The sequence below is a fragment of the Vombatus ursinus genome, unplaced genomic scaffold, assembly GCF_900497805.2.
Source record: "Vombatus ursinus unplaced genomic scaffold, bare-nosed wombat genome assembly UNPS02014822.1, whole genome shotgun sequence".
Taxonomy (NCBI): Eukaryota; Metazoa; Chordata; class Mammalia; order Diprotodontia; family Vombatidae; genus Vombatus; species Vombatus ursinus.
Window position 1 is genome coordinate 11,990,576 of NW_020954600.1, and position 13,115 is coordinate 12,003,690.

General features: G+C 41.5%; 1 protein-coding gene across 2 annotated transcripts in view; it reads right to left on the bottom strand.

Moving 5' to 3' along the window:
* The window catches only part of TRIM44 (tripartite motif containing 44), a 171,877-nt gene that overhangs the window by 93,868 nt on the left and 64,894 nt on the right, over positions 1–13,115 (bottom strand). For both annotated transcript variants that reach the window (XM_027837657.1, XM_027837658.1), the window contains exon 4: positions 310–329. In XM_027837657.1, coding sequence (XP_027693458.1) covers positions 310–329 — 20 coding nt within the window. The remainder of the gene's footprint in view (positions 1–309; positions 330–13,115) is intronic.

Here is a 13,115-nt window from a genome sequence, read left to right on the forward strand (position 1 = left end):
AATTTGGTGTCGACCACACTTCACAAGGCACAGACAACGTGCAGAAAAATAGAACCAAGTTATCCTCCTTGCCTGCTTTTAAATCTGTCTTTACTTGAAGGGCATGAGGAGTGGACCGATGTGAGTGAGAGGGAGATGAATTCTTAGGAAATAAGATTTTAAAGCCCAGGGCTTAGGTTGGTGATTCCATTTCTGTGCCTTTTCTAGGTTGTCCACATTTCATGGGGCATTAAGAGGCCTCAGATGTCACTGCACCTTAGCTCTCCAGAAGGAAGAGATGTTAAAAGAAAAATATATATATGTTCCTACCTGAATTCTTCATCTCTGATCTGAAAGAGAAACAGAAAGAAAAACCGCCAGGGTCAGGATTGCATCAGAAGACATAGTCCTGTTTTATTCTTCTCTCCCTCTATTGCCTTCCCCCTCCCCACCATCAATCAATTAACGTTTATTAAACACCTACTATGTGCCAAGTACTCTGCTACGGGCTTCCCTTGTGACAAGAGAATGAGAGGACACTTAATACATCAAAGATATCCACTGCAGTGCTCAGGGGGCTGAGGGATAGGCTAATAAACATGTCTGAGCTGCTCATTGATGGCGAGACTTTTCCTTCATAGCCTGGCCCCTTCCCACTTTTCCAGTCAGCTTACTCCTTAAAGAGCCACTCCATCCCCAATTTCCTCTTCCATCTAGTGACCTTGGCCTCCTGGCTGTTCCTAGAGTGAGAAACTCCATCTCCTGATTGCAGGCATTTTCTCTGGCCATCCCCCATGCATGGACTGCTCTCCCTCCTCATCTCTGCCTCTTTGCTTCTTTCAAGTCCCAGCTCAAATCCCTCCTTCTCCAGGAAGTCTTTCCTCATCCCCCTTAGGGCTGGGGCCTTCCCTCTGTTGATCATTTCCAATTTATCCTGGATACATCTTGTTTGTTCATAGATGTTTTCATGTTATCTCCCCCACTAGACTGGGAGTTCCTTGAGAGCCGGGGTTGTCTTCTGCCTTTCTTTGTATCCCCATCACTTAGTACAGTGCCTGGCACATAGTAGGCACCTAATCCATGTTTGTTGACTGATTGCCCAAATGACCAGACCTAGCAGAGAGACAAGGAGGAGATGGCGCTAAATGCCAGTCCTTGCCTTATCATTTCAGAGGCTCGTAGTGTTTAGTAGTTGCCCAACTCAAAGAGTGGTCAACTATTCTCCTCGAAGATTCATTCCCTTCCCTGTCTAGCATGTTCTCCCCAAACTCCAACCAATCAGCTCTCGAAGCCTAGGCATAAGCATTGGAACAGGCGTAGAGCAACCTGGGTTCTCACCCACACGAAGGATTGGGAGACACGGAACAAGCCCTCGCATCCTACAAGCCCTGTTGCAGTGTGTCATTTGTTCTCCAAGAGGACCAGTGATGTCACCAGAGGGATGGCAGAATCATGGATTGGAGCTGGAAGAGGCCTTAGAGTCCAACCCACCTCGGTTCATGGGTGAGCGAAAAATAATAGTAATAACAGCTACTATAATAGGGCCTAGCATTTTATAAATATTTTCTCATTTCTTCCTCACAACAGCCCTGGGAGGTAGGTGCTATTATTATCATCCTCATTTTGCAGACGAAGAAACTGGGGTTTAGTGACTTGCCCCGCGCCGCTGCACGTAAATGTCTCAGGGTGGACTTGAGCTCAGGTCTTCTTGACTTCAAGCCAGGGCTGTGTCCACTGTACCACCTCCCTCCCTGCTCCTTGGTTGTAGAGTAAGGGTAGCAGGATTAGGTGATTGCAAAGGGGACTTCCAGTTCTAGCATTCTATTTCTCCAAAATCAGAATTCAATTCCATCCAAGCCAATCCAGTCCAATTCAATTCAGTTAGTAGCCATTTATTAAACACCTACTATGTCCCAGGCACTGAGTTAGGTGCTGAGGATAAAAACTAAAATTGAAGTAGTCTCTACCCTCAAAGAGCTAATATTCTACCAGGAGAAAAAACAATTTTAAAAATTCAATTCAGTTTTAAAAAGATTAAGTTCCTACTGTGTATAAAAAATGTAGTAGGCACTAGGGATACAAAGATGAAATGAAAAATTGACCCTGCTTTCATTGATCTAAGAGTTTATATTCTATCACAGGAGAAAACAACTTTTAAAATTCAATTCAGTTAAAAAAAATTACGTGCCTACTGTATACAAAGAAAGTAAGCACTAGTAAGCACTAGCAGTCCAAAGATGAAATCAAACACTGTCTTTGATGTGGGAGAGAAGGCATGTACAGAAACAACTGTAAGTTAAAATATAATCAGTGTTTGGGAGAGGCCCTAGTAAGAGCTAGGGATTTAGCTCTGTAAATGCTAACATCATCTCGGCCTGCATTCATTAAAATAATAACTGACATTTGTACAGTGCTAGAAAGTGTACAAAGCACTTGACATTCATCCTCATATTTGAGTGTCTCAAAGGCCCTGTAATAGTGGTTAGCATTTATTCAGTGCCTTCTATATACCAGGCATTCTGCTAAGCACTTTAAAGATTATCTCATTTGAGCCTTACAACAATCCTGCGAAGTAGGTGCTACTATTACTTCCATTTTACAGTTCAGGAAATTGAGACAAACAGACTTGAAATGACTTGCCCAGGGTCACACGACTGATGTTGTCTGAGTGTCTGAGGCTACATTTGAACTCAGGTCTCACTAAATCTAGGCCCAACCTTCTATCTACTGCACCCCTTACAGCCTCCAGTAGGTATTGGTTATATCAAACCCATTTTACAGATGAAGAAGGTATCAGTGACTTGCCCAGAGTTATGGATATTCCAACTGTAGCATTCGGCACACTATGTTACGCTCCCTCTTTAAGAGAGTCCTAGTGTCCAGTATGAGGAAGGGGAGAAGTTCACCATAATCTGGCAGGATCAATAAGGAAGGATCTTCCTGGAAGAGGTTCTCGTGTGCTGGGTAGATAACTCATTATTATTAGAGATGTTATGCAAGTCAGACTGGATGGCTTCTTGAGACCCCGTCCAACTCCTGTTCTGTGTTTCTGTGATCTGATCGTGTCACGTCTGGAGTATAGGTAGTATATTTGAAGAAGGATGTTAACAAGGTGGAACATGTCCAGAGGTGGATGACCAGGATGCTGAAAAAAATGGAGGCCAGGCAATGAAGGGAAGGGACAGGAAGGGAAAGGATAGGTAGGGGAAGGGCAGGCAAGGAAAAGTAAGGAAAGGAAAGGGAAAAGAAAAGGGAAAGGGAAAAGAAAAAGGAAAGAGAAGGGAAGGAAAAAGGGAAGGGAAGACAAGGCAAGGCGAGGCAAGATTTGGTGGGGACATGGCAGTTGCCTTCAATTATCCGCAGGGACATCAGACTTTTTGGCCCCAGAGAGTGGAATGAAGGGCACTGGGTATAAGCTGCTAAAAGGCTGACTTCAGCTTTCCTAACAATTAGAACCCTGTCCCAAAGTAAACTAGGGGTAGGTCTTCTCTACCAAAAGTTTTTAAGCCAAGGCTGTTAGGTTTATTTTAGACAAGTTGCTCAGGAGGTCCCACCTCCTGAGAGGGAGGTGATGAACTCGGGGCAGAATGGCATATATTTTTAAAACATGAGCAATGTGGGGATTTGTTTTGTTTGACTCTGCATATTTGTTACAAGGGTTTACTTTTTCTTTTTCAATGCTAGGTGGGGAAGAAGATGGATAAAAAAGAGTATAGATTTTTGCTAATCGGAAAAAAAGTAAATTTTTAAATAAACAAAAATAAGGAATGCTATTTCAGGGATAAGATGAACTAGATAACCTCTAGTCTTTTGCAACTCTGAAAGGTTATGCTTTAAGGAAGAAGGAAACATTTCTATAAAATAGTGGCTTTTCTCTTTCTCTATCCCTTAAAAAAAATCCATCCCGAACTGTGGTTATTATTTTTTCCAGCAGTCCACTCTCAGTACTTTCAATTATCACATCGGATTCTCTTGGGGCTCCAAAGTGATTACATGAGCTTCTCTCTTGGGATCCTTTCCTGAGAGAGATTTTTCATCTAGCTCTCCAGTCTTACCCTGGAGGAGCTCAGCCATCCGCTTGGGTGGGTGACAAAGCGTCCTTCATTTCCTCCATCTGGGCTACACAAGATGAGCGGGTCTGAAGACAGCATGCCCCCCCCCACCCCTCCTTCTCCGAATGTGGGTAGTTCACCAAGGACAAAAAACAAAGGTTAGGCTTTTTCCTAGCATTCAGGTCTAAGACCAAAAGAACAGCTCACTCAGAAAATAAACAACTCCCAAACTCTTGTGGTTAGCACTATAAATAGTTGGCAAGCTGGAAATTAGAGTGGAAAGAGGCCACTAGGAAGGTAGTTATCAGGGACAATCTCAACAGACTGATAATCTCCAACAGGGGAGAAAGATGGAATTGACCCAACTCTTATAAGACAGAAAGTAGAGAGTTGGAGGCAGGATATAGAAGCTCCCTGAGGGCAAGAAGGGTTTCACTTTTGTCTACGTATTCCAAAGATATAGTATGGTGCCTGGTAGGAATAGGGACTATACCCGTGACTTCTCTGGTATAGGGAACTCTCAGATACAGAAACACTTTGTGTTAATGCAGGTTGGCACCTTCTCTTAGGCTTAAGAATCTTAGAGAGTCTTCCAGAGGAAAGGTACCAAACTCATTGCCCAGGGGCCACATTGGCCTGCAACACTCCTCAGTATAGACACAACTAGATTAAATTGTAATTTGGAACAAAATAAATAAATAATACAATAGAACATAGGAAATGTTAATTTGTGAGCTTCTAAGTCAATGTGGCCCACAGGGATCTTTACCTATGGCTTGGTGGCCCTGTTCCTATTTGAATTTGATTCGACTGGTCCAGATCATTGATCTGCCCAGTGTCCAATAGCCAGGTGTATCAGAAGCGTGACTCTGGTCTTTCTGATTCCAATTCCAAATAAACCCCATTGCCTCTCAGCACATAGTAGGTATTTGATTGCTGGTTTATCGATTGCTTAGAAGCGTCCTTCGAATTTTAATGGGAACGTCTTATGAGAAATTAATTGAGCAAGAGGCCATTACATCACCCACAAATACCATGACTATCGATGATGTTGTTAAAACTCAACACAAGGTTTCAATCATCTGAATTGTTTAAACATACGGTTGCCATGGAGAACAGCCGATAACCTTATAGAAGTTTCTCTGTTTAGACCGGGACACGTCCTCTTTACGGACAGGCTTTTCCATTTCCTTGGGGATTTATCAATAATGACTTCTGCAGAAAGGGTCAGGGATGGGGCACAAAGGTTTACTTGACTTCTATGTGTTTCTGTTGTTTGTTTGCTAGAACTCCTTCTGGGGCGGTTTTAAAGCAAGTTAAAGCTTCGGTTTCCTCATTTGTAAGACTAAAGAGTTGAATTAGGTCACCTGTAAAGTCTCTTTTAGCTCTAAGCCTTCCTTCACCAAGGGAGGAAGCAGAAAGAGAAAAAAAAGGGAGATTAGAAAAACCCATACCTTATTCCAATAACCTATACTTAAGGGACAGGAGGAGAATGAGCAGCCATGAAAAGAGACAGAGAGTAGCTACCAGGGCATAGGAGGGAAAATGGCAGATGACAGAAACCCAGCTCTAGGGCCTATGGACATCTAAGTACTACCACACTTTCTAGGACCACCACCATCTTAGTAAACATGGAGGGCTGCACAGTCACATTTGGCTACACTGGGTAATATGTGAAAGAATGGAAAAATGATTAGAAAAATTGGCTTCAGAATCAGGAAGTCCTTCCTCCGACACATACTGATTGTGTGGCCATTGTTAAGTCACTTAATTTTGCAGTGCCAATTCTCTAAGATGCTAAGTAGCAGAGAAGGAGCAGATCTGCATTGGTAGAGGGAGTTTCTTCACTGGGAGTTACACTCATGAAATGAGGGATCGCCACCAAAAACTAGAAGTAGTCAATTAATTCAATTGCTAAACTTCATCTCTAGGTTTGAGGGAATCCCAAAAGATCAACCAAATCTAGCCATCTGTCTCAGTCAAGGTCAAAATCTATAAACCCAGAGAATTCCCCTTGGGAATTATTTCACACATCTCCCCTTCACTGACTCTCCATTCCTGAATGTCGTTCCCTAAACTTGGCCTTCCTACCTCCATGGCTCGGTTTGGCACAGGCCTTCTTAGAGGACTGTAAAGCTGGATTGGACCAATCACAGAGGCCATCCAATTCAATCTCTTCATTTTGCAGATGAGGATACTGAAGCTTAATGATTTGTTCACCATTGCAAAGCCAGAAAGAGTCAGGGGTAATAATTGAATCCAGGCCTTTCTGACTTTTCAAGTCCAGTACTCTATGCATTGGGCCACATTGCTTCTTGCTAGTCTGGAATGTACCTCTACTTCTTAGAACTGTTTAAGGCTTTCAAGTCAGGTACCACCTCTTCCAAGATGCCTTCCTTGATTCCCATCAAATTATACTGCCTTTACTCATTTGTTCACGTTGTACTCCTCCGCTAGATTATAAACTCCTTGAAGGGAGGGCTATTTTTCATTCTGTCTGTGTAGATGTAGTGTCTTATACATAGTAGGTGCTTTAAAATTTCTTGCTGAGATTGTGATGGAATACTATTGTGCTATAAGAAATGATGAGCAGGACTTTTTCAGAAAAACCTGGCAGTCTTATATGAACTGATACAAAGTGAAGTGAGCAGAACATTGTACATGGTAACAGCAATACTGCACGATGAAGAATTGTGAATGGCTTAGTGTTTTAGGTATTCTGATTAAGACAATGATCCAAGACAATTCCAAAGGACCCATGATGAAAAATGCAATCTACCTCCAGAGAGAAAACTGGTGGAGTTTGAGTGCAGGTTGAAGCATACTTTTCCCACTTACTTTATTTTTCCTGTTTTATATGTATGTGCATTTTCTTTTGCAACCCGGTTAATATGGAACTATGTTTTGCATGAGTGCACACGTCTAATCGATATATTATTTGCCTTCTCAAGGGGTGGAGGAAGGAAGGGAGGGAGGGAAAGAATTTGGAACTAAATATTTTAAAGGAATATTAATTTTTAATGTAATTGGGAAATAATTAATTAAATAAAATATTTTAGAAAAATAAATAAGTAAACAAAAGGAAGTGGGGAAAATTTTTTGTTGAATTGAAATTTTTTCCTACATAATTTAAATCCTTTCTGCTGTACTTTCAGGTCACATCCCCTTGTCAAATTTTCTATACACAGGGAAAGCAGATGTTAATATTTCCCATTTATGAATCCTCCAAGTCCTCAGAAACCATTACCAACAAACATTTTCCCTCCAATTTTTTCTGAGACCTAGCAGATCTGTTCCATTAATTTGTCCAAAGAACTACAATGAGGGCCCCACAGATTTCATCCCTCTTTCACTAGATGACTACCATTTATTCAGGACCTATAATATCCTCTGCCTCGGTTTCCATAATACTCATAATTTTCCTCCTATTTCTCCACTGTCGCCTTTTCTGTCTCTTTCGATAGTTCTCTCCTGCTGCTTTAAAAGTGGGTTTCCCCCAATGTTCTGCTCCAGACCCTTTTCGTTTCTCTCTTTACAACTGTCTCCTTTGGTGATCTCATCTCCTCCCGTGGTTTCAATGATCACTCCTACGTAGATGACACTCAGATCTATATCTACATTTCCAACCTCTGGCCCACATTCCAGTCCTGTTTCTTGCTTCCTTTTGAACATCTTGTCTAGACATTTAGAACAGCCTCCAGTCTATCCCTTCTACAATCTGCACTCTCTACCGCCACCCAGACGAGCTTTCAAATTTGCTATAATCAAGTCATCCACACTGCCCTCTTGAAAAACATGCGGTGTCTCCCCTTTATCTCCATAATAAAGTTGAAACCTAACTTGATCCTGACCACCATCGGCTTCCATAATCTGGCTCCAATATCCGTGCTTGAATGAACTTCCCCATTGGCGTACAGATTGTTAGAAGCAAGATTCAAATTCAAGGCTGGTATCCTTTCTACAACACTGCACCACCTTCACCAATAGGGGGATAGTGAGTCGCCATATATGTACTGGGCATTGAGAGAAGACCAGCCTGTTGGCAGCAGAAAGTGTAGGTCAGGGAGCACTAGGGAACCTGTTTGTTTAGGGATAGTACAGTCAAATTAGGTAGGTCCTGAGATATGGCAGGCAATAGTGAACCATTGAAGGTTTCTGCCCTGCCTATATGCCCTGATGACCCTTGGCACTGCCATCCGATCTCCTGAAGTAGACTAAAGACTCCTGGGTCTTCCTGTCTGCCCTGCTGCCTCATCCTTAGGACTTCTGGTCATTGCTGTACACCTTACAATGAAATTTGCTTTCTATATTTAATATTGTTCAGTCATTTCACTCATATCTGACTCTTCATGACCCCATTCAGGGTTTTCTCGGCAAAGATACTGGAATGGTTTGCATTTCCTTCTCCAGCTCATTTTACAAATGAGGAAACTGAGGCAAACAGGGTTAAGTGACTTGCCCAGGGTCACACAGCTAATAAGTTTCTGCAGCTAGATTTGAACTCACAAAGATGAGTTTTCCTGACCCCAGGCCCAGCACTTTTACACACTGTGGTGCCACTTCGCTGCCCTCACTCAATTAGAGTATCCTTGAGAAAACAGACTTTTTTTAAACTTTTTTTCTAGATGTATCTTGAGAGCTTAGTGTGGTACTTGGAATGTAGTAAACACTTAATGAATGCTTTTTCATTCATTCATTCATTCATTCATTCCCTCATTCATTCATTCATTCATTCTTTCATTCCCTCATTTATTTGTTCTGAGCTGGACTGACTTGATCAAAATGGATTTTAAGGTGGATGAATCTCTAATATTCTTGCCCTTCAGGTTTCACAGAATTTTAGAGCTAGAAAGCGTATTACATTGTTTCTAGGCCAATCCTGGGCAGCTAGGTGGCGCCAGAGTGGAACGTGAGCTTGGGATCAGAAAGACTCATCTTCCCGAGTTCAAATCCTGCTTCAGACACTTACTAGCTGTGTGACCCTGGGCAAGTCACTTAACCCTGCTTGCCTCGGCTTCCTCATCTGTAAAATGAACTGGAGAAGGAAATGGTAAACCACTTCAGTATTTTTTACAATAAAACTACCAATGAGGTCACAACCAAACAACAATAAGGCCAATCCTACATTTTGCAGATGAGAAAACTGAGGCCTAGAGAGTCTAAGAAAGGCAGCGTGGTATAATGAGAGGAGCACTGGGCTTGGAGTCTGGAGGGGCCTGGGTTAGAATCCTGCCTCTGAAACTGACTCAATGTATGACCATGAATAAGTCTCATCAATCCTCTGAGCCTCAGTTTCCCCAACTGTAAAATGGGGATAAGGATATCTATTATATTTTTCTCTCAGTGCTATTGCAAAATTCAAAGAAGACAGCTGGGATGGTGCAGAGGAAAGTGTGCTGGACTTGGAATCAAGAAGACTTGAATTCAAATCCTGACTCAGATACTGTGTGATTTGGGCAAGTCTCTCAGCCTCAGTTTTCTCATCTGTAAAATGGAGATAATAGTAGCATCCATCTTACTGGGTTGTTGTGAGGACAAAATGAGACAATATTACGTAAAATTCTTGCAGACCTATTATTATTTTTCTGTCTAGCATCCACGGTGCTTTTCCTCTCTACAAGAGGCAGATAACATTCGATTCAGGAACTGGGATCCCAAGGGAGACAAAGTCCTTCTAGTTCTCTAGCATCCAGTGGTGTGCTGGAGCTGGGTTTGGCTCAAGCCAATTGTTAAATTTTCAGTGGGAGCAATTTCACCTCGGAAATCAGCAAAGTGCCACAAACCAGAGCTTGATCTATTTTTATTGATTGTGTAGACTGAAAAAATGTTAATAAGACAGATTAAACTTAAAAGTGTGTTGCGTATGGCTAATATAGAAATATTTGGCATGACTGCACATGTATGATCTATATCGAATTGCTTGTCTTCTCAAGGTATGGGAGGATGGGAAAAGAGAGAGAGAATTTGGACCTCAAAATTTTTAAAAATAAGTCTTAAAAATATTTGTTTACATGTAATTGAGAAAAAATAAAATAGAAATTAAATTGAAAATAAAAAGTGTGCTGTGAGTATGTTATTGTTTTTTGAAAGCTGGTTGATAAACATATTCCAGCAGGCTCCTACCAGTACCCTACATCAAAACAAGCTCCCTTGAGTGAAGTCTAACTGTCCCCTTTCTTCCTATTTAATTTCCTTAGTCACATCCTTGAATGTCATTGATTCCTGAATGATTCTCTGCACTCTCAGTCACCCAGGGATGAGATGATTTCTCTCTCTCTCTCTCTCTCTCTCTCTCTCTCTCTCTCTCTCACACACACACACACACACACACACACACACACACACACACACACACACACACACACACGGACCTGACTTTGTCAGACGCAGGAATCTGACCGGTGTAACCAGAACAGCTTAATAAGCTACAAATCGCCTGGCTGCTTCGTTCAAGAAGGCCCACACCAGCCATGTAGACGAAACATGAGGCCAATTAACAGCCTTGTAGAAATATCTTGCTACTTAGCCTAACCTCAGCTTGGTGTTGCTTTCTTACTGAGCCAATCAAGATGAAAATGCCCCCTCTCTTTGCCAGCCCTGTGGCATGGAGGCTAAAATTCTCCCCAAGTACCTTCATAAGAAAGTACAAAACATCCCTTTGAAAATGCCCAGGACCCTGAAAACCTTGGGAGGAGCCGATCAGAGGGCTCTGTACCCAGGAGAGATCAGGGGCCTACTACAATGGAGCCCAGAAGCAACAGATACGATGAGTCCAACCTGCAATTGAATGAGAATTCCCTCTATCACCACTCGCCTTTCCCAATCCCTCCGAATTCTAGCGCTCGATTATTCTCTATTTATCATATATATTTATATATTTATATATATATAATGTTCACTGAGTTGATAATATAAACCTATATTTAATGTTATATATACTTTCTATATTATATAATATAAAAGATTATATACTTATATAATATAAATATACTTATATAACAACATAAAATATACTATACTTGTAAAATATATTATATTTATATAATATAAAATATACTATATTGTGCTTATATAATGTAAATATACTTATATAATATAAAATATTTTATATAATATAAAAAATATAACAGTTGTGATATACAAATAGTTGTCTGTATGTTGTCTCCCCATTAGACTGTGAATATTTTGAGGGAATGGGCTGTCTTTGTATCCCCAGCACAATGCCTGGTGCTTAATAAATGCTTACTGACTGGAGCCCTTAGCATCATGTCTCCAGGGGCAGCCCGTGCCCGCTGTTGCACCCTTAATATTAGGAAGCTGTCTTGCCATCCAGTCTAAGTCACATTGCCCCTGGTGCTATTGCGTGGTGCCAAGCAAAACAGGGTTAATCCCTCTTCTACTCAAGTCAAGAAACATTTGTTGAGGCTTACAATGTGCCAGGCACATTAAACTCTGGGAATACAAATACAAGCAAAAAAGAAAGAGAATCCCTGTCCTCCAGGGGTTTATAGTCTAACTGGGGAAGACAACCCATGGGGGAAGAGGAGAAGGTGCCCATAGTATAGACAGTCAGAAAGAGAGGAGGGAAGGATGTTTGTCCTGATAGGTGCTATTATAATTATCATCCCCATTTTGCGGTTGAGGAGAAGCTAAGTGACTTGCCCAGGGTCACACGGCTAGTCAGTGTCTGAGGCTGGATTTGAACTAAGGTCTTCCTGATTCCAGGCCCCCTTCCTCAAAATGGGAGTTTTAGGAGGAGATAACCAATGGGAAGAGGGGGCCACAGGAGAAAGGGATTCATGATAATTTTCCATGAATGAATCAACAAATGAATGATTGAATGAACGAATGAATGGAAAATGGGTTTACTACGTGTCAGAAAAATGTTAGATAGTCCCTGCTCTCAAAGAGCTCACATTCTAACTATGGGAGACAAAAGGTAAAAACAAACTGAGCTGCAAGACCCCCTGGTCAGGCCTCAGTCAACTTGTCTGCCACTTAGGGTTACCGGGACTTGCTTTGGCCATGGAGATGGTAAATGACTTCCTCAGGATCAGCCAAAAATGTCAAAGGCAGGACTCGATAACAGGTCTTCCTGGCTCCAATGCTTCTCTAAAGAGAGAGTATGAAGGGGAATAAATACATACACACACACTGTGTGTGTGTGTGTGTGTGTGTATGTGTGTGCGTGCATGTGTGTGTGTGTGCATATTTGAATAGGGCCTATGATTTCACTGGGCTTCAAACTCTAGGTGAGGAATCCAGGGCAGGTTAACATCTGCTCTACAATTTGTAGGTATATACAGTGCCCTGGGGCACTAGCAAGTTAAGCAATTTGTCCAGGCTCACACAGCCAGGATGTATGTCAGTGGAATCCAGGTCTTAGTAATGGCACAGACAGCTTTCTAGCTCCTATGTAACCCTGCCCTCTTGCAATAATGTAATAACAGCATATAATGTTGTTATTGTTCAGTTGTTTTCAATTGTGAACTACTCTCTGTGACCCCATTTGGAGTTTTCTTGGCAGAGATGCTGGAGTGGTTTGTCATTTTCTTCTCCAGCTCATTTGACAGATCAGGAAACTGAGGCAAACAGGTTTAAGTGACTTGCCCAGGATCACACAGCTAGTAAGTGTCTGAGACCAAATATGAACTTAGGTCTTCCTAACTCCAGGCCTAATGCTTTATCCACTGTTTCACCTAGCTTCCCCAGCATATAATACAGGGTTTCTTAATTTTTCTGTGTATCCTGGGCCCCTTTGGCAGTCTGGGAAAGTCTATGGACCCCTTCTCAGAAGACTTTTAAATGAATAAAATAACACACATAAGATTACAAAGGAAACTATAAATTACATTTGAATACAGTTATCAAGATATTTAAAATAAGAAGTTCATGGACCCAAGGTAATGAACCCTTGCGCATATTATAATTATACTAATGTGTATTGCAATACTCTAATACTTATAAGTTATGCATAACATATACTTAAGTATATATGCATAGTTTTCCTTTAGTGCCATACACACATATACACACACACACATACACATACATATATACACACATTCACACACAAACACACAT